The sequence below is a fragment of the Scyliorhinus canicula genome, chromosome 5, assembly GCF_902713615.1.
Source record: "Scyliorhinus canicula chromosome 5, sScyCan1.1, whole genome shotgun sequence".
Classification (NCBI taxonomy): Eukaryota; Metazoa; Chordata; class Chondrichthyes; order Carcharhiniformes; family Scyliorhinidae; genus Scyliorhinus; species Scyliorhinus canicula.
In genome coordinates, this window is record NC_052150.1 from 38,968,015 (window position 1) to 38,990,488 (window position 22,474).

Here is a 22,474-nt window from a genome sequence, read left to right on the forward strand (position 1 = left end):
AGAGAACATAGGTTGGACAGAGAGAGAGCACACAGGTTGGAGAGAGAGAGAGAACACATGGGTTGGAGAGTGAGAACACGGGTTGGGGATAGAGAGAGAGAGAGAAAGAAAACATGGGTTGGAGAGAGAGAGAACATGGGTTGGAGAGAGAGAGAGAGTGAGAATGCTCTATTCTTTCCTTTTTCCATTTTGTTCTGCCTTTTTTCCGCACCTTGTTTTCTTCCTCCTTGGTCATTTTCACAATATACAAGTGGTACAATATTCCTGCCTTTTATCCAATATTAACCAAAAAAGGTCTCTTTTTGATATCAGGCATTGCTTTTGGCACTTGTCTTGCTGTCTCCATTTCAACTAAAGCTTAACTCTGTTATATTTCTGGTATAAAATAATCATGACTCACCTTTTCTTCTGGCTGCGTCAATAACCTGAGCAGGTTCCAGCACATTATTAAATTATGCCGGAGTTGTTGATGCCAGATCCAGGAGTAGACCAGGAGTGGACTTCCTTTCCTCCAGAGGAAGGAAGGCCTCACTGCAGCATTTGAACACTAATGTTTTGTACAAACGGCGAATATTTCAATCATCTTTATATTTAAGACAATGACACAGGTGTGTAAACAATTTTCTCACATTTGTTAAATTTATTAGCTCTTTAATCAAAGGTGCAATTTCAGAGTAACATACAGTCTCATATTACAAGTTGTAATTATAGTAACAGTCATAAATGGTACCGTTTTGGTATTCTAGTCACAGGCTGACAGCAGACGGTCGACACTCGAGTGTCAGACTGTGGAAGTAGCTGCACTGTGCCAGCACCATCTTACTGCAGAACACAGATTCTTCCCTTTTAACTCTCTGGGTTCAGGCAAAATGCGGGTTTGCCACCCCAGCAGTATGTTACTAATGTGCAACAGGTGCAATCTTAGAGTACCAAACATTTTCACTTTCTGAAAAAGTACTGTACCATTGCAAGCTCAGTACAAATAGAAATCTATTATTTAATTTATTTTTATATTGCTAATACCAGAATAGGAACAAATATATCCTAAAGTTTTGTGCAAAAGGGAAAAAAGTAATTACAAAATAAAATATTTTTTTTACTATTTTGGAAAGGCTTACGTACAAATACAACCTTTTCACTTGTGTCATCTAAATCACAAAATGCCTGCAGAAGCTGTATCTTTCATGTTTAGCTTCTGAATTCAAGCTATGTCAGTGTTATTGAATGAGAATAGTGCAGTACTTTGAAGGTTGTTGAGCTGGAGGGAGGGAAGGAAGAAACTAAATACCATCCTCTTTTCAAAATAAAGTATATTAATAACATACTGTTAAATCGCCACTTCATTTGGCATAAAGAATCCTTTCTTTCACCTGAAGGTCTCCTCTCTCCAGCTCTCCCTCAAAAATAAACAAGTGATTATACTTATTTGCAGCAGAAACAAATCACATCACAACCGACAGTTAATAGTTAAAAGGCAGATTAGATCCTTTTGCATTCAGTCACTCAGGAGCTCCGTGGACGAATAGTGGTTCTGTAATAACGGTCCAATAACAATGTGGCGTACAGTTGCTATGTGTCACCGCTCGTCCTTTGTGCTCCCATCTCCTTGCTCAACAGTCACTGCGCTGCCATTTCCAAATGGCACCTTCCCGCCAAAGTCTTTATCTATGTAGAACTCTGCCCACAATGGGCAGTGGTCGGATGCAACTCCACCCCATGACCAACTATCAGGGATCCAGGGATTGGTGAGGCCTTCTCTAACAACAGCCCAATGACCTGCACAAGAGGGAAACAAAACATTAAAGGTGCTATATAAATACAAATTGTTGATGCTTTTGGATGTTGAGTTACTTTATATAATAATAATCTTTAATGTCACACGTAGGCTTACACTATCACTGGAATGACGTTACTGTGAAAATCCCCTAGTCGCCACTCAGGCGCCTGTTCGGATACACTGAGGGAGAATTCAGAATGTCCAAATTACTAACAGCACGTCTTTAGGGACTTGTGGGAGAAAACTGGAGCACCCGGAGGAAACCCACGCAGACACCGATGGCATACTGCCAATTTAAATAAAGTCTTGCCAAATATCTCTCCATTTCAGTCAACAAAGCACAGTTAACACCTAACATGAGCCATCACTTCCCCGCCCATTCATTGGAATGGGTGTGTCTGAAATCCACCCTTGGAGGAAGTGGTGAGACAAAGGAGGATGCTGCTAATGCTTCTAGCAAGAAGAGACGGTGAATAAATGCTTCTCTGGATTCTTGCAGACTGTTTTCAGTCCTCCCTGCTGGGAAATGCACGTGCTATGAATATCAGGTAAGAACAAGTTTGGTGCAGTTGAATCTGAGAAACCCGTGTGGAACATAGAGAGAGGCCCTGAGCCTGCTCTGTCATTCATGGCTCATCAACTCCGTTTACATGCCTTGGCTCCAGATCCTTCAATCTTCTTGTCCAAGAAAAATCTACTGATCATACTCCTGAAAGCTCTAATTGTCCCAGAACTCAGAAGTCTGACTTCTACCACCTTTTGTGTGAAATGGCGCTTCTTGATTTAACTCCTAAATGGTCCAGCTTTAATTTTGAAACTATAGGACCTCGTTCTTGATTCCCCAACAGAGTAAATTATTTATCTTTATCAACCTGATCAAATCCTTTATACCCCTCCTAGACCACCCCTCAACTACCTCACTCAAGGGGATAGAAAACAAGTTTATATAATCAGTCCTCATAATTTAACCCTCTAAGTGCTAGAATGGTTTAGGGTCATATGAAAATAATGGGCTTTAAGGGTGAGGCGGTGTGTAGCAGATTGCGTCAGTTGAACTTCGTTCACAAGACTGGAGCCTGAGCCAAGTAAGGGACAAACAGTGCCTTGAAGTGAATGGGCCTTTTTGCAGCAGTTACATCAAATTTCGGACTGTTCCCCCCCCCGCCCCCCCACACCCTCCTGGAAATGCTGGAGGCTAAACTAGGTGGGAATGGGATTTCCGCCCCTAAGTGGGAGGAAATCCTGCCATCGAGAGCTGCCGGTCAATCAGATTGGCCTGCAGATCTAGCAGTCTCAGCAGTACCAGAGCTGGGTAGCCGGTGCTGCCAGATCTACAGCAAGGAGCAGGAAGAACAGCAAAGGCTGCTGGAAACAGGTAAGTCCTGGGCTTTTACGGCAGGTAGGAATCTAAGATCCCAGGAACATGGGCTCGGGGCTGGCTTTTGGAGGGCAGATGGTAATAATGGAGGGAGAGGGTGACATCTTAGGGGAACAGCGCACCATATAATGAAGTACACGCATCCCCCCCTCTCCACACACTTCATGACCTTTTAGAACCTGACCTCAAAAATCTTTTTGCCCGCCCACCAGATCATCCAGGCCCATCACCAAATTACTACATAACATCATATCAATAATTACCAGGATCACTACGGTGCAAGATGGGGCCATTCAGCCCATCGAGTCTGCACTAACCCTCTGAAACCCTACCTCGGCCCACGCCCCCACCCTATCCCCATAACCTAATAACCCCACCTAACCTTTTGGACTCTAAGGGGCAATTTATCATGGCCAATCCACCTAACCTGCACATCTTTGGACTGTGGGAGGAAACCGGAGCACCCGGAAGAAACCCATGCAGACCAGGGGAGAACGTGCAGACTCCACACAGACAGTGACCCAAGGCTGGAATTAAACCCGGGTCCCTGGCACTGTGAGGCAGCAGTGCTAACAACTGTGACACCGAGCCACTCACTAAACAACTAACGAATTGGAAAGGGACATTCAAACAATTTAATTTAATCTTAAATTGTTCATATGATTTGCAGGGGTTTTGCTTTCAAAAGAAAAGGAACAAATTGTACAATTCCCACATCTTGCCAATCTGCCCTCATCAGATCTGATGCATACCTGAATATGTTTTCTTAAGTGAGCGACTGATCCAGATGTTGGCTGTAGACTTTGAACCCTGAGGGTTCTTTGTGCTAATGTTAGTGAAGGTATTGGCTGGAACACAGTGAAGGAACTTCTCTTTTCGTAGGATGTCAAAATCAGTCACTTCAGGTGACAGGTTGAAGTCCCCCAAAATAACAATGTCCTTTTCACCTGGGAATGACACAAAGCACGTTAACAAATTCAGAGATACCGGTTGCAATTTAACCAGAAAAAAAATCTACGTCTGGACTAGCGCGAGGTCATGCATTTTGAAGGATCAAATCTAGGTATGAATTATATTGTAAGTGGCAGAACCTTTAGGAACTTAACATACAGAAGGATCTGGGTGTGCAGGTCCAGAGTTCCCTAAAAGGGGCAACACAGATGGCCAAGATGAATAAGAAGGCATGTGGCATGCTTGCATTCATTAGCTGGGGCATTGAGTACAAGAGATGGGAAATCATGTTACAGCTATATAAAACCTTGATTAGACTGAATTTGGAGAATTGAGTGCAGTTCTGGTCACCACATTATCAGAAGAACGTGGAAGCTTTGGAGAGAGTGCAAAGAAGTTTCACCAGGATGTTGCCTGGTCCCGAGGGTGTTGGCTATGAGGAGATGTTGAATAAACTAGGATTGTTTTCACTGGAAATACGGAGGCTGAGGGGAGACTTGACAGAGGTCTACAAAATTATGAGAGGCATAGACACAGTGGACAGTCAGAGGCTTTTTCCAAGGGTGGAAGTGTCAAACACAAGAGGGCACAGGTTCAAGGTGAGAGGGAGGAAAATTTAAGGGAGACGTGCAGGGTAAGTTTTTCATGCAGAGAGTGGTGAGTGCCTAGAATGTGCTGCCTGAGGAAGCAGGCACATTAGCAACATTTAAGAGCTATCTGGATGGGTACATGAATAGGGAGGAAATAGAGGGCCTGGTAAAGGCAGAAGGTTTTTTCCCGTTAGGGCATCATGATCGGCACATGCTTGGAGGGCTGAAGGGGGTATTCCTGGGCTGTACTTTTCTTTATTCTTTGTTATGGGTGTGTTTAGCGGGGTGTTTGACGGTGACTGCAGCGTTAAGAAACACCCCACTATTCAACGGCGCTTTGCCATTTTTCATTGGCCTCGGAGTGTTTCCACCGGGGTCGCATTTAGAGTCATTTCCTGCTGGCGAGCATTGGGGCACATTTTGTCTGGCTGCACCGACCGCCCCCTTAATCTCCCACCCCCGATTTCGACCATTTCTCTCTCCCAACCTCGGGGAGGCCACCGGGAACACCCCCCCCCCCCCCAATCCACCTAGCAAGGTCTCCCCCGGCCCCATTCCTAGTGTGCCTCCAGCGCACCCTCCGTTAATTCTCGCGAGGTGTTTCTTTAGTTTTAATAATGTTTATTGTCACAAGTAGCCTTACATTAACATTGCAATGAAGTTACTGTGAAAATCTCCTTGTCGCCACATTCTGGTGCCTGTTCGGGTACACAGAGGGAGGATACAGAATGTCCAAATTACCTGACAGCACGTCTTTTGGGACTTGCGGGAGGAAACAGGAGCAACCGGAGGAAACCCACGCAGACACGGGGAGAACGTGCAGACTCCGCACAGTGACCCAAGCTGGGAATCGAATCTGGGACCCTGGAGCTGTGAAGCAACAGTGCTAACCACTGTGCTACCGTGAAGCGTTGCAAATCTCGCAAAAGGTCAGCGGCCTCGTATCGACACCAAGTTGGGCAAGATGAGACCGTTACATCACACCCAGTATCATTAGCAGTTGGATCCAGGTCTTTAGTAGTTTGACAGTCAGTCGCAAGGGAACAGTTTTAATCCAGGGTGCAATCAACATGTCAGTGAGTTCAGCCTCTTCAGCAGCCGAATGCTACTAGTGAATCTGGCTTTGACTTAATATTATTATTTTATTTTCCCAATAGAATCTTTAGGGAAAGCAAACCTTTCCTGCTATTGCTTTGAAGGAACAGACTGGTTTTTAAGTCATCTTGATGAAATATCATTGTCCTCTCACCTTCTCCCCCTCCACCAAAAATATATTTCCAAAAATGCTAAGACACAGTGTGATATAAGACATGAACAGAGGACTTTTTTACTCGTATATATTAGAGGGAACCAAACCATTACTGACCTCTTCTCTTCTAGATATCTTCCCAAACATCCTCCACAACCCCATTGCCTCTGATCTCAGTATCCCAAACCTACATTTCCCTCTTCTACCTCGATTCCAAAATCCAAAAACATAATTTCAGCCCATTCTTTCTCCACGGGATTTCTTCCTATCTTGACTATGTCTTCTCCCCAAAGGGTCCATTCTAACTGAAAATTATGACTCTACCGATAGCATCTTCTTCACTTTTAACAGTTTCCTGGCTCTAGTCATTTTATTTGCACCACGGACATTCAGACCTTCTATCCCATTCTCTCCAACTAGTCTGCCTTGAACATTTGGTTTCTTCCTTGAATGGAGGCTGAACTAAGTCCCACTTGCCACCTCTGGATGAAATTGTTCTTACATTGAACAAGTTCTCTGTTGGCTCCCCTCATCTAGTCTAAATCAGGGGTTTTACTCTAGGTACCCACGTGAATGCTAGTTATGTCTACCTTCTGTCTGATAAGTGGAACATTCTGTGTTTCAACCCTACTGTGGTCACCTCCTTCAGTCATGACAGTATTCGTGCCACTTCCTGTTCCCATGCCAAACTAGGACATTTTATTAATATTGCTTCAAATTTCTACCCTTTTCTCGCATTCACATGGTCCATTTATGACTCTTTCTTTGTCTTTCTCGGCATCTCTATCTCCATTCCTGGGTAGAAACTGCCAACCAATGTCTACTATAGTCCTACTGACTCCCACAGATGTACCTTGAATGCATTCTGTAATGAACTCCAATTGGCTTTATTGGTTGGCCAATTGGAGTATGAGCTCCCTCCCATATAATCACCTGTGTAGGCTTTGTGAGCAGAGCCGAAAAGGGTAATCGGACTTAGGGACCAAGGAGAAATGAGAGTGGGTAATCACCCCAGAATGGAGTCCTTTCTTGGACATAATCATCTAGCAGTCATGTAGTGAGCATGCAAGGATTGGTGCTGTGCTCCGAGGCAGCTTGGTGCTGCAAACCCTCCTGTGCCACATTACGCTTTATTAATAAATACCTTCTTGTTCCGAACAAAGTCTGAAGTCTATTGACAACACTAGAAGTGTGCCACAGTACATACGAGAATGCCACGTTGCTTCAGGTGCCCTGGATATCCATGTGTCTAGCAAGTGTCTCCAGTTTCTCAAACTCATAGGATCATAGAATTTACAGTGCAGTAGGAGGCCATTCAGCCCATCGAGTCTGCACCTGCTCTTGGAAAGGGCACTCTACCCAAGCCCACACTTCCACCCTATCCCCATAACCCAGTAACCCCACCCAATATTAAGGGCAATTTAGGACACTAAGGGCAATTTAGCATGGCCAATCCACCTAACCTGCACATCTTTGGACTGTGGGAGGAAACCGGAGCACCCGGAGGAAACCCACGCACACACGGGGAGAATGTGCAGACTCCACACAGACAGTGACCCAAGCCGGGAATCGAACCCGGGACCCTGGAGCTGTGAAGCAATTGTGCTAACCATCATGCTACTGTGCTGCCCTCAGGAGCTCTGTTGGGTGTCGAGGGTGGAGTCAGGCCAGGCCATATGAGAGAGTGAGCATTTGTTGTACAGCACATTTTTGGATCACCCCACAGCTACAGGAAGATACTGGCTGTGCAGCAATCCCTGGCAGTATGCCACACTCAAACTGAATTTCAATACCAATACTGGTGGGAATGGCAACATCTTCGAGAAGTGCAGTCTGGAGGACATCCAAGGCACTCTGAGGCTCCTCGAACCTGGTCCACCATTCAATAAGATCATGGCTGATCTTAACCTCAATTCCACATCCCCTCCTACCCCCAATAATCTCTCACCCTCTTGCTTAACATGAATCCATTTCCCTCTGCCTTAAAAATATTTAGACTCTGCTTCTATCGCCTCTGAGGAGTAGATTCCAAAGACTCACAGCATTCTCAGAGAACAAAATCCTCCTCAACTCTGTCTTAAATGGATGACCCTTATTTTGAAAAGGTGACCCCTCATTCTAGATTTTCCCACAAAAGGAAACGTCCTCTCCATATCTACTCTGTTGATGATATGTATCATCATGGTGACAACAACAGAGACCTGGCTCAATAAGGAGATGGTTGGTAAATTAATACTCCTGTTACGAAATATCGAGGATGGAAGCCTTGATCAAAGAAACAATTATATGTGAGGAAAACATGGGTAGTTTTAAAGGATTTATATTTGTATTGGTAAACATTAGAAATAAAGTATAGTTTTCAGTGGGTTTAATTTAATGTTTCTGTGTAAGGGAGTGTATAATCTATAGTCAGATTCATGTTGGACAAAGATGGAGTACAATGTGGAAAAGTGTGACCTTACGCACTTTGGTAGGAAGAATGGAGACAATATAAACTTTTTTTCTAAATGGGAAAATGTTTAGGAAATCAGAAGCACAAAGGGACTTACGAGTCCTATTTCAAGATTCTCTTAAGGTTAATGTGCAGGTTCAGTTGGCAATTAGGAAGGCAAATGCAATTCATATCGAGAGGGCTAGAATACAAGATCAAGGTGTACTTCAGAGGCTGGAAAAGGCTCTGGTCAGACCCCATTTGGAGTATTGTGAGCAGTTTGAGCCCCGTATCTGAGGAATGTGCTGGCCTTGGAAAGGGTCCAGAGGAGGTTCACAAGAATGATCCCTGGAATGAAGAGCTTGTCATATGAGGAGCGGTTGAGGACTTTGGGTCTGTACTCATTGGAGTTTGAAAGAATGATCTTGTTGAAACTACAGGATAATGAGAGGCCTAGATAGAGTGGATGTGGAGAGGCTGTTTCCACTATTAGGAAAAATGAGAACCCGAGGACACAGCCTCAGACTGAAGGGACAATTCTTTAAAACTGAAATGAGGAGGAATTTCTCCAGCCAGGGGCTGGTGAGTCTGTGGAACTCATTGCCACAGAAGGCTGTGGAGTCCAAATCGCTGAATGTCTTTAAGACAGAGATAGATAGGTTCTTGATTAATAAGAGAATCGGGGTTTATGGGGAGAAGGCAGGAGAATAGAGATGAGAAACGTATCAGCCATGATTAAATGGCAGAGCAGACTCAATGGGCCAAATGGCCTGATTCTACTCTTATGTCTTATGGTCTTATTTCGGAAAGAAAACCTCTGATAGAAAGCATTGTTGAGAAAGATTTTAACGTGTGTTTGTTTTTGGAGTGGAGTTTGGAAACTCTCATCTGGCAATCATCTGGGAGGATTTTGAGGCGAAATCCACATTCACTTGGGTTCAGAGTGAAGGGTGCATTTGACCACAGTCTAAGGGGACGCATTGTTACTGAGACTATTGTAGCTTAAGATATAGGGAGGGATTTACCGACCAACCCACCGCGTGTTTTTCAGCGGCGGAGGCAGCTGGCCAGTTTGATTTACCGAACCCGCCGTTGTCAACAGGATTTCCCGGTGACTGTACTCTGATGTCATCGCGAAACCCGTGCGCTGGCGTGGGACCGGAATATCCCGCTTGCGTCTACAGCTGGTACATCGTGCCCATACTGTGTTAACCTTAAATTCTGTGTAAATTTGTAAAGCTAAGGGGGAAGTAAAGGAGTATTGTATCATAATACAATTTTGTTAAACTCATGTTTAATAAATGCCTTTTTTTTGTTGTTAAAACTAATTAGCGATCCTGTGACTCTTTACCGCCACGTTTTCTAAAAAAAAAGTAAAGTTACGGGGCGGTATTCTCCGCTCCCGATAAAAATCAGGATGGCCGTCATGAAATCGGCCGAGATTCACGACGGCCTCGGGGCCCGCTCCCCGCACCTAATTCACCCCCACCCGGGGGGCTAGGAGCGGGCCTCCATCTTTCCCGGCCGTGACCTCATCGCGTCGGAAATGACGCGCAAAACGGCGCATTTGTGAGGTCATCCGCGCATGCGCGGGTTGCTGGTTCCAACCCGCGCATGCGCAGATGACTTCATCGCGCAGAAGGCGCGAACCGCGCACGCGTGGTGGCCGTCTTTCTCCTCAGCCGCCCGGCAAGACGTGGTGGCTTGATCTTGCCGGGCGGCAGAGGGGAAAGAGTGCGTCTGTTTTGGACGCTGGCCCGACAATCGGTGGGCACCGATCCCGGGCCTGTCCCCTCCCCAGCACAGTCGTGGTGCTCCCATGCCAATCGGGCCCCTAGATGCCCCAAACAGGCATCTGCCGCCCGTTTCACAAATGCAGCAACCAGGTGTGGTTGCTGCCGCGGTGAAACGGGCGTGAAGGGCCGGCCGCTCGGCCCATTGGGCTCGGAGAATCGCCGTTCGCTGTGAAAGACGGTGAGCGGCGATTTGTCCGAGCGGGGGGGGGGGGGGGGGGGGGGGGGGGAGAAATCGCTGGGGGCGCCACGGGGGTGTAAAAACTGTCGGGAGGCCCTCCCGCAATTCTCCCATGCCGCCAGAATTCTGCCCATGGTCTTTTGAGCCAGGGTTCCATTTTGAGATCATACCGTCCAATTATAAAAGAAACTGGGATCATTGGATTTGATTTGATTTTGATTACCGAGGTACAATGAAAAGTATTGTTCTGCATACAGTTCCATACATGAAAAAACATGGGACATACATTAATACATAGGCACGAGCATTGGGTGCACATGCGAAGCGCAGTACTGTTCAGTAGCGAAGATGTGTTCAGTCCATAAGAGCATCGGGGCCCACCGATCTGCGGGTGGGCCTGTGCCGTGGGGCACTCTTTTCCTCTGCGTCGGCCGTGTCAGCCTCCGCGATGGCCGACGCGTAGGTGAACTCCCTCCGCGCATGCACGGGGATGACGTCAGCAGCCGCTGACACTCCCGCGCATGCGAGGACTCTCGCCGGCCGACGGAGTCCCTTCGGCCCTGGCTGGCACGGCGCCAAAGATGGGAAGAATCTGTTTTTGAATTTGTCAGTACGTGTTCTCAGATTTTTGTAACTTCTGCTCGATGGAAGAAGTTGGAAGAGAGAATAACCCGGTGGAGGGGTCTTTGATTATGTTGTCCACTTTCCCAAGGCAACGGGAGGTGTCAATGGATGGGAGGCGGGTTTGCGTGATGGACTGGGATGTGCTCATGACTCTTAAGGTCTTGGGCCAAGCAGTTGCCATACCAAGCTGTGATGCAGCCAGATGGGATGCTTTCTATGGTGCAGCTGTAAAAATTGGTAAGAGTAAATGTGGACATGCCGAATTTCTTTAGTTTCCTAAGGAAGTATAAGCACAGTTGTGCTTTCTTGGTTGTAGCGAGGACGTGGATAACATATAGCATGAGGGTGGAATGATATAGTTGAAGGATTAGAAACAGAATCTACTTGATTAAAAATAAAGAACATTAGAGGGCTGACAAATTGTAGAAAGACACAAGGACAACTAGATCCTTAATTTAATAAAGACTGGGAGGGATCCATTAAATGTGTATTTTCTTAATCGGCATTTATTCAGCTCATCAAGGATAAAAGTAATGTTGGATCAAGTTTTTGGGAATGCAGTAGGTTTCAGTGGGGGAGACATTTGGGGAACAGTAATCACAATATCATCAAGGTTAGAATAGTTATGGATCAGGACAAGGAACAAGCAAGCATAACTGTACTGAATTGGAGGAAGATCTGGCCAAAGTGGATTAAATTGGTTGGCAAAACAATATTTAAAAAATGAAGAGGGTGCTGCCAATATAGCAGCAAATGTGGAGTTGGTAGTGATATTGGATAGGATAAAAGTAGATGAAGAGGATGTACTTAAAATGTTGACAGTCCTCAGAGAAGAAAAGTCACCAGGTCTAGGTTGAATGCATCTGAGGTTACGGAAGAAAGGAAGAAAATAAATTGTAAAGGCTCTTGCTACAATCTTCCAGTCCTCCTTTGCAATAGGAGTGGTTAAACAGAATTACAAATATTACATTGCTGTTCATAAAGTGGGAATGGGATAAATCAAGTAAATACAGCGTTGTCAGCTAGACATCGGTGGTGGGGAATCTTTTTGAGACAATAATCCAGAATTCACTGGCGTTTGGAAGTCAGCATGAATTTGTTAAAGACAAATCATGCTTGACTACCTTCACTGAGTTATTTGATGAAATAACAGGTAGTTATTGTACATATGGACTTTCAAAGCATTTGGCAAAGTATCACATAATGGGTGTGTTAGCAATATTAAGGACCCTGTGATTGAAGGGGCAGTGGCAGTATAAATTCAATATTTACTCGGGGGGAATGGGGGAACAAAATAGTGGTAATGGTTGGTTTTCAGTCTGGACGGAAGGATACAGTGGGGTTTCTCAAACGTTGATAATGGAATTCCTCTTCCTTTTGATTTATACAAATGGCTTGCACTAGGGTAAACTGGGCAGAGTTGAAAAGTGTGTAATATGAAGAAACTCATAGCAAACAATGTGGAGAACACAGACTGAAGGTGAAATGGAGAGACATAGGGCAGATAAAATGTAATGCAAAAAAGTGTGAAATTATGCATTTTGGAAGGAGTGTCAATATAAAATAACTCACACCATCTCAAATGGGTGCAGGAACAGAGAGATTGAAGAATCTGCGTACAAACATTTTTGAAAGTGGCAGGACAAGTTGAGAATATTGTCACAAAATAGGATCCGTGGTTTTATTGATGGGTGAATAGGATACCAAAGCAAAGAAATTATGTTAAACCTTTATACTGGTTAGGGCTCAGCTGGAGTAATGTATTCGGTTCCGGGCACGACCCTTTAGGAACAATGTCAGGACCTTGGAGACAGAGTGGAAGAGAATTACTTGAATGGCACCAGGGATGAGGTACCTCAATTATCTGGAGAAACAGTATAGATTGTTAATATGACGTTTGATGGGGGTGTTCAAAATCATGAACAATTTGATAGAGTAATTAAGAAGAAGCTCTATCTAGTGGCAGGACACAAAGGCTGCACAAGGAAACCTGTTTAAAAGTCCAGTGAACTGTGATCTGGATCTGTGATCTGTCTGAAAGAGTAGTGGTAGCGACTCAGTAGCCACATCAAGGAAATTGAATAAATATTTGAAGTGGAAGAAGCTGCCATGTGATGGGAAAGAGGCAATAGAGTGGGACTAATTGAATATCTCTGCACAGAGCCAGCATGGGTATGATGACTGAATGGCCATCTTCTATGTTGTTCTATATCATCCAATGATAGTGTTATTTAAATTGAAAAAAATAATTAACAAAATCAATATTGTGCCTTTGGCATTAAATTCCAGGGGCAGCAACTGGAGTCTGTGTTGTGAATGAAGTCTGATAAATATTTTCTTTTCATTTTTAAAATATCTTGAAACCTTCCAAGTGAAATGATTTTTTGGCTAAACTACAGTTGATTGAAAATATTGGAAAACACAAATGATCCATTAAATATCAATTTCCTCAACTGAGGTAAATAATGTAAATGGGCATTGTGGCTGTTGAAGTTATCATAAGCCTGTAAAAAGGCTTGCATTTCTGTCATTCTTTTCACAACGTTTCAGCCTTCACTAAAGCACTTGATTGCTAACAGTGAGCGTGATTTACCAGCCTCCTCGTGCCAAACTTGGTGATGGACGAGGCTGTTGAATCGCGTGAGAGCAAGACGCCGCAATCTGGATCTTTCCCACTTGGCAGCACGGTAGCACAAATGGATAGCACTGTGGCTTCACAGCGCCCAGGGTCCCAGGTTCGATTCTCGGCTGGGTCACTGTCTGTGCAGAGTCTGCATGTTCTCCCCGTGTTGGCGTGGGTTTCCTCCGGGTGCTCCGGTTTCCTCCCACAGTCCAAAGACGTGCAGGTTAGGTGTTTTGGCCATGATGAAATTGCCCTTAGTGACCAAAAAGGTTGGGTGGGGTTATTGGGTTACAGGGATAGGGTGGAAGTGAGGGTTTTAGTGGGTCGATGCAGACTCGATGGGTTGAATGGCCTCCTTCTGCATTGTATGTTCTATGTTCACTGAGCTCAGCTCGCCAGTGCAGGAAATGGCTAAAGTGCGACCTCAACAAGGCATTCCGTGCCGAGGCCAAAAACCACGACAGGTGCCGAGAAACACCCCACTTAACATGCCCGAAACAAGACTCCGTTTTTGTCCCGTTCAATTGCGCCCCATATTTTTGAAGTGTAGTCGCTGTTGTAATGTAGCAAAGGTTATTGCCAAGATGCATACAGCAAAGTCCTGCAGAAGCAATGTGATAATAACCAGATCTGTTTGTGTGATGTTGTTTGAGTGATAAATATTGACAGAACACTAAGGAGAACACCCTTGTTTTTCAAATTAAAGGTAGCAATTTTTGTAACCAATTTTTAATAGTCATATTTAAATGATATATGAATCAATTTCATGGACAACGGGGCGTCCAGCAGCGCTGTACATCAGTAAATAACCTCTGCAAATATTGGGCGGGATTCTCCGACCCCCCGCCGGGTCGGAGAATCGCCGGGGGTCGGCGTGAAACCCGCCCCGCCATCCTCCGACGCTCCAAACGTCAGCGAGGCGTGAGTTGCGCCGCCCGCCTCGGAGAATGGCGGGGACAGGCGCGACTCAATGGGCACCGGGGCTGACCAAATACTCCGGCCCGCGATGGGCCGAAAGTCCCACTGGTTTTTTTGCTGGTCCCGCTGGCGTGGATCAGACTAGGTCCCTTACCGGCGGGACCTGGCGGCGTGGGCGGGCTCCGGGGTCCTGGGGGGAGGCGCGGGCAGATCTGGCCCCGGGGGGGGTGCCCCCACGGTAGCCTGGCCTGCCATCGGGGCCCACCGATCCGCGGGTGGGCCTGTGATAGGAACTCTTTTCCTATGCGTCGGCCGTGTCAGCCTCCGCGATGGCCGACGCGTAGGTGAACTCCCCCCGCGCATGCACGGGGATGATGTCAGCAGCCGCCGACACTCCCGCGCATGCGAGGACTCTCGCCGGCCGACGGAGTCCCTTCGGCCCCGGCTGGCACGGCGCCAAAGGCCTTCCACGGCAGCCGGCGGGGCGCAAACCACTCTGGCGCCGGCCTAGCCCCTGAAGGTGCGGAGGATTCGGCACCTTGGAGGGGGGGTGGGGGGGGGGGGGGGCTGACGCCGGAGTGGTTCACGCCACTCCATCCCGCCGGGACCCCCTGCCCCGCCAGGTACGGGAGAATCGCGCCCATTGTTTTTAAAGCATTAGGATCAACACACTGGACCTGGGACAGATTCTGTCATTATCCTTCAAAGTTGATACAATATTAACTGCCGTAAGTTAACTAAAAACCACAGAAATATTCCCAGTGTACAGACGGACAAATTTGTTGTTTGTAACATGGTGTTCTTGTTGCAAGGATGGTAGTGAAGCACTGTGAAGTACAGCAAGGTGGAAAGGAATTCATGGGAGCCAACTCTAGCATCATGACTAAACATCCTCAGGTTAGGATGGGCGATACTTGAAAGACAAATAACAGTGGCACTGTCCCAACTTGGTGCTACGCCAAAACCCAGATTCCACATGAGAAATTACTCCAAGAGAGGTTAGGCGAGGAAGGATTTTTTTTTGAAAAGTGTGCAGTGCTTTACCTTTCAGAGTTTCCTGAAGAGTGTCTGTAAACATTGAGACATTATGGCCGTCAGTATAAGTTCTCTCTTCCATGGGAACAGTTCCTTTTAGATGGATATTTACCAGGATAACGTTGATTGTTCCAACCTGTAGAGAAAAACACACAAGTAACCGAATGGGAGCCTCTGGAAGCACAGGACAGCTAAGGCCAACATTTTGACTTTATGCTGATGCTGCCAGATTAATCTTCAGGACACATTTGTGGCCAGCCCTGCAGGAAAACAATCAAAAAGGGCATTTGACAAATAAAATGATGTACTTTTCATTTTCTTGGAATACTTTTGTTAATTAGCTATCAAAGCACTGGAGAAGGTTAAAGGCTGTGTAACTGGATGAGAAAGTTGAGAAGTCATGCGATTAATAAATCCAGAAATACGTCCAAACCGGTGCTGGGAGAAAGCGGATACTGAAAATGGGTCACCTCTATAAACATTTCTGTATAAGGAGATTATAGTAAGACAAATCCAGTGCATAATACCAAAAGAATTCATTGCAATTCACATAATAAATTTATATACAAGTACAGAATAATAACTTTATGGAGGCCTGTTATGATCTCTCCTTTCAAACTTTCAATTGAAAAGCTCAGCTGGCAATATGCCGGCCTGAATCAGAATGAGGCCAGTTCACATTTTTCTCCAGAAACCTGAACACAGACAGCACGATTCAGTGGACTCAAGTTAAAGTCTGCTGACCGGAACCTAGGGGTTGTTTCTCCACTGCTGCAGTGCCGCCAAACTCCCTGCTATCCAACAGCAATTTACCCTTTTCCTTTAGCCTCAGGGAGTTTCTCCGTAACGAGACCATGTTGAGAGGGATTTCCTGCTGGCAAACGTCAGGCTCCTCACAGATCAGGACGCCATTTTGTCCGGCAGCCCTGATCTCCCCCCTCCCTCCATGCTCTTCTAAAAAACCCTCACCCCGCTGGCACTGACACCCTGACAGGGTGAATCCAGTGTCCTGCGAGGGTGAGATCCAGATAGCGCCGGGCAGCGCGAGTCGGGTGACTTTGGGATGCGATTCACCCGCTGTGCTTGGGTCTGCGCCGGGCACAAGGGGGGGTCGCTGAATTGTGCCTCGAATCTAGGCTGATGCTTTAGTACAATACTGAAGGGTGCACTACACGATCAGAAATGCCTTTTGGTTGAGATAATAAACCAAAGCCCAATTTATTCTTTCACCTCGAGACAAAAGATCCTATGATACCATTTAGAAAAAGAACAGGGGAGTCCTCCCAGTATCTTGCTCAATGTTTACCCTCAACCAACAGCACTTAGAAAAAAAGGATTGTCAGATCCCTTATTGCTGATTGTGAGACCTTGCTGTGAACAAAGTGCTACACCACAAAACTCATTCAGCTTCAAAAAGTGCTTCATTGGCTGCAAAGCTCCTTGTGATGTACTGAGGTTGTTAAGACTGGTATATCAATGTAAACTATTTCCGTAATTTGTACCAAACCCTTTACTGCTGTAGTGCAAAGAGTGATTAAAATCATCTCTGCACTTTTTCTCAACTAATCCTCCAAAGCTATTAAATTAGGAACAAAATGGTTCCCCTGATATAAGCTGTTATGAAAGAACCTTCAGCTACTCACTTGACAGTAAGTTACGTTATCTGTCAGCTGAGGTTACCAAGAAATCAGCACATGGTCAGATTTGTGGTCATAGTCATAGTCATAGAATTTACAGTGCAGAAGGAGGCCATTCGGCCCATCGAATCTGCACCGGCCCTTGGAAAGAGCACCCATCTTAAGCCCACACCTCCACCCCATCCCCATAACCCAGTAACCCCACCTAACCTTTTGGACACTAAGGGACAATTTAGCATGGCCAAGCCACCTAATCTGCACATCTTTCGATTGTGGGAGGAAACCGGAGCACCTGGAGGAAATCCACGCAGATGCAGGGAAAGTGCAAACTCAACACAGTCACCCGAGGCCAGGATTGAACCCGGCACCCTGGAGCTGTGAGGCAGCAGTGCTAACACTGTGCCACCGTGCCGCCCAACAGATGTAATCAGGTTTATGCACAGCGAGGGTGTAAACTTAATTATCATACATTTTAATATACTTAATTATTCAAAATTGGCTTTATGCCGAATCCTCCTGGAATGCCAGCAGGGCATAACACCAGCAGGCATCACTCCTGGTCTCCAAAGATGGGGACCAGACATGATGACTATGCCGATGGCTTGGAGGCCTGTGTAACCCTCAGGTGGTCAAGGATATGATAAGACATGCCCTGCAAGGGCCAACCTGGCTGAGCCTGAAGGGACGGGGCAAGGGTTTTAGGGAGACCTACTGGGAGGGCCCGGATGCCAGCGAGCCTTGGAAGAGGCTGATTGATGCCACTGATTCTTGGGTGGGGGGGGTGGTTGATGCCAGAAATTATTAATGGGGAGATTCTGATGTCTGTAGCAGAGGGTTGGGGGTGGAAGATGGAGTCTTTACCTTCACTTTGATATCATGGTGCCCTTTCCAATCTCTACGGAGCCAGTCTTGTTGGCATCTTTAGGCCTTGCCCCTCACAATGACAGCACAAAACATGCTCCCCTTCCAAAAAAAATGGCAAAGTATGGGACGATCCCGATAGAAAAACAATTGCACCGGTTTTCAGTCAGAACCTGACACATTGCCATTTTTGGAAAAATTCCACCCACTATTAAGAAAGATATCTTGTATAAATTATATGAACTGATCCTCTGCACTATCACTGAAAATTTGGTTTTCCCAGTTTATACAAAGATTCAAGTCCTTCTTGATTACTGTATTACCATTATTACATGAGCTCTAATTTCCTGATTTATACCCTGTCCTACAACTACTTTAGGGGGCCTAAACAAATCCCACCAATGTTTTCTGCCCCATGCTATTTCTTAGTTCCATGCAAATTGATTCTTCTTGATCTTCTGAACTAAGATCCTTTCTCGCTGCTGTCTTTAGCTCAATTCCCTTCCTCCTTTTACATACATGCTTATCTCCTATAAAAGTTAGGAATCCTGGGACAGTTAATTCACAAGCTTGGTCACTTTGCAACCGTGGTTAAAATTTTCTGTCTGTTCCTGTCGGCGGTGTCTTCCGGTCCCGCAGATGGCGAACCCCCACTATTGGTTTCCCGATGGCATGGATGCATAAATCAAGTAACCCCGTTGACAGTGGCGGGACCAAAAGATCCTGCTGCTAGCCAATAGTGGGCCGCCCCGGCGAAACAGAGTGGGAGGCGCGGAAAATCCTGCCCAAGTCTTGCACAGTGAAGTCAGCCGGGCAATGTTCAGTACTATTGAACAATCCCCCATGTGGGGACCATGTGGAATGGTGCCTGAGGGTGGGTGGGGGGTTGGGGTCTCCCATGCGATCGGAGGGCCCCAGATGGTTGGTCTCCCATCAGGGTGGCATCCTGGCTCTCCTGATGCTGAACAGGAACCTTGCAACTGCCAGCTACCAATGGATACCCTGGCCATGCCACCTGGTTCAGCCTGTCACTGCTCGGGTGTGCAGGTGGCACTGCCGGAGAGCTAGGTTGGCAGTGCCAAGATGCCAAGCTGGCATTGTGCCGCACCGAGGATCGAGCCCAGGGGTGCCATTCTCTTGTGTGATGGGCTGCGGGGGGCCCTGAGGACCTCCCGACAGGTGAGTTGGAGGGTCCGGGGGTTGCATCAGGAGGGATCATGAGATTAGGGTGCCATTTAAAAATGGTGTCCTGATCCCTTCCTGCATTGAGGAGTTCTGCTCGTCAACTAAGGGTGGCCTCGGCTGGGTGTTCCCACTGGGGACATATAAACCAAATAGTGTGCTGATTGATAGCAGGGTCATTCCGGGCTCTTGACCCTGCTAGCCTCGCCCAAAATACCACTCTGTTTTAGTTTGGTTAGGGAGGCCCGACGCCGGAGTGGTTGACGCCACTCAAATACGCCGGGACCCCCGCCCTGCCGGGTAGGGGAGAATCCCGGCCCAGAACCTTTGAGGTTCTGCTTTTCAATTTAGACTCAAATTCTCTCAGCAGAACATCATTTATATCCTACTTATGTGATTGGTTACTGCATGGAACACAACAACTGAATCCTCTCCTTCCCACTCAAAGTACTTCTTCAACCACATGGAAAGGCTTTGAATCCTGGCTTGTGTGCCTATATACAACCCAAATCATTCCGAGGGAATTTGTTTTTGAAAAACTGATCTCATTTTAAGAGAATATTTTGCCACCAAATACAAATAGGTATCAATTATTGTTACTTACGTCAGAAAATGTAATTTGGGATTCAACCGGGGAGCTGAACCCACTAGTTGCACATATTTGGGCAGGTACTCCATGCGATTTTAGTTGCTTTCATTGAAATGGTTGGAAAATTAAACCATTGTACCGACACATGCTCCCAGTTTAGAATAGACCCCTCCTCTTCAGGCACTGCTATGTCCAAAAACTATCAAATTATTCCCAAATGAGCCATCAGCTTTTCTGCTTCATGTACAGGGTGAAGTTGATAATTGCTGAAACCAATATTCACATGCAGGCTTTCTACCTTGCTTACAATTACTTTAGAAGCCAACAAACTCCTTTAAGAGTGCCACAGGAGCACAGTTGTTGAACAGGCATAAATACCTTGAAATGTGCAAGATAAGGCTTGGAGACACATGGTTTCCCATTCCCATTGGTTTGTGAGCTCTCCAGAAGGAAGGCAGCTTTCAGTTCTACTCCAGCACTGCTGTCCCAAAGATAGCCAGCATACTCTGTATTCTGTGAAATAACAAAATGTAAGAACTGAACCATTCATGCGTCTCAACAGACAGAGATCAGTTTAATCTAATTTTTGCTCTCACTGCTTTCTCAACCTGCTGACTTATTTGGGGATGCATTTCCAAAGACAGCTTCTACCGCCTCACCTAAGTGGCCATTCTTCAAATATGAGCCTGAGAATGAATGAAAACCAGAAAAGAATTTGCATTTATATATCAGCGTTCATTTTCTGAGCAACCAAATGTGCTTTATAACAATGAAGTACTTTCTCAAATGTAGCTCGGTGCTACTGCGATGTAGGTAATGCAACAGCCACTTTGCATACAGCAAGCTCCTACAAGCAAAATTAAATGATTTTGTAATCTGTTTCTGTGATGATGGTTGAAGGATAAATATTGGCCAGAATTCCGACAGAACTTTTCTTTTTTTTTTAAATAGTGGAATTGGACCTTTTACATCCAACTGGGAGGGGCAGATAGCGCAGTGCGTGGCGTGCAAGTTGGAGAGGGAAGATGCTTCACAGCTAAGCAGGATCCTACCCTTAACTCAACAATTCTAAATGTGTGGCCCTTCCCAGCAAAATGATCAGGAGTGGAAAGCCAGGTTGAGTTCTTCTTCTTGCCCTTGCTCAAATGTCATTACCCCTACTATGGCAAGGTCTAAGGTCAGCTAACTCAGCATGGATCAGAAATTGACGAAAATCCTTCTGGTTTGTATTATCAAACAGGGCAGTTGAGTTACCCATTCAACTTTCAACTATATAACTACTGATGCATCATGGTTACGGCATGTACTATGCACAGGGTGCACTACAAAAACTTGTGAAAGCTTCTTTGACAGAGCTTCCTAAACTCATCACCACCAAGCAGTAGGGAATGGGGCAGTAGATGAACACCATCACCTCCCAGTTCGGTAAGTCAAACACCATTGTGACTCGGACATATATCACTGTTCCTTTATCGCCGGTGGGTCAAAGTCCTGGAACTCCAAACTTATCAGCATTGTGGGAGCAATTTCACCACACAAACCACAATGCTTCTTAAAACAAGCAGCTCCCTAACACTTTCTTAGGGTAACTAGGAGTGGACAATATACCTTGCTGACAACATTCAAACCCCAAGGATTTTTTTTTTGTAGACAGGCCTCTTAAAGATAAGCTTCTAATAAAAGTTAATTGATGCCCGGGCTAGGAATTACTACTTCAGCACACTTCCAATATTCCACGTGTTTTGACAAAATTCTGGGAACTGAAACCAATTATCAAGAACTATGAATCACTGGCAGTGAAAGCACAGAAATGCTCCTGGCCAGAGCTCCGACAGGCATCATGAAATTATAATAGTCACTGCCAAATGTAAGAAGTTACCACCGCAGAGAAGAAGCTCTGAAATATGTATCACTGCACCTTCCCTGCTGTGACCAGGGGAAGCTATTCAAAACATTCACAAGACTTCCTACCAGTAGGACTCCAGGTCAACAGCAGTGAGGTTTCCCTCAGCATAGCAAAACAAAGCCGATCTCAGACCAGAAAGCAGCAAGAACTTACCACCAAGCAGACTGAAAGAAGCTGCCATTTCAGATCGGTGAATTTGGTTGGATTCAAACCAGGCAATGATAGGGAAGACACAATTGACCACTAGACCAGAGTGTGAATAGTCTGTCCTCAACCCTACTGGTTCACATATGAAGGAAGGATGGTCACTAATCACTAAGCAAAGTAAGGTTGGAGTCCCGGGGGGGTGGGAGGGGACAACCATTTTGTGCTTGTTTGCCTAACTTTGGAGATTCCTGGACGAGCTGCCAAGCTGGAAAAGAAAATCACTACTAACTGCATAATCCCCACTCAATGAAGTTGTGATTTGGCCAATTGTACTGCAATTAACCCCATGAGGGAGCAGCGAGGAGGTATTGGGTCAGATGACCAAAAGCTTGGTCAAAGGAGTAGGTTTATGGAATATCATAAAGGAAAGCGAGGTGAAGAGGTGTATGAAGGGTATTTTAGAGCTTGGTGTCTAAGCAACTGAAGACATGTCTCTCAATGGTGAAGTGATTAAAATCAGGGATAGTCAAGGGGCCAAGAAATTGGAAATAGACTCTCAGTTTGCAGAGATGGTGCAGTCAGGGTTATTTTTTTTGGAGGAA

The 22,474-nt window shown here is 45.8% G+C and overlaps 1 protein-coding gene across 2 annotated transcripts in view; it reads right to left on the reverse strand.

Annotated features, from left to right (window-relative positions):
* Positions 1-611: 611 nt before the first annotated feature.
* The window catches only part of eepd1 (endonuclease/exonuclease/phosphatase family domain containing 1), a 212,121-nt gene continuing 190,258 nt past the window's right edge, over positions 612-22,474 (reverse strand). For both annotated transcript variants that reach the window (XM_038796934.1, XM_038796935.1), the window contains exons 7-10: positions 20,198-20,332; positions 15,560-15,686; positions 3,908-4,102; positions 612-1,776 (exon numbers count right to left, since the gene is read on the reverse strand). In XM_038796934.1, the coding sequence (XP_038652862.1) occupies positions 1,577-1,776; positions 3,908-4,102; positions 15,560-15,686; positions 20,198-20,332 (657 nt within the window). In that variant the 3' untranslated portion in view covers positions 612-1,576. The remainder of the gene's footprint in view (positions 1,777-3,907; positions 4,103-15,559; positions 15,687-20,197; positions 20,333-22,474) is intronic.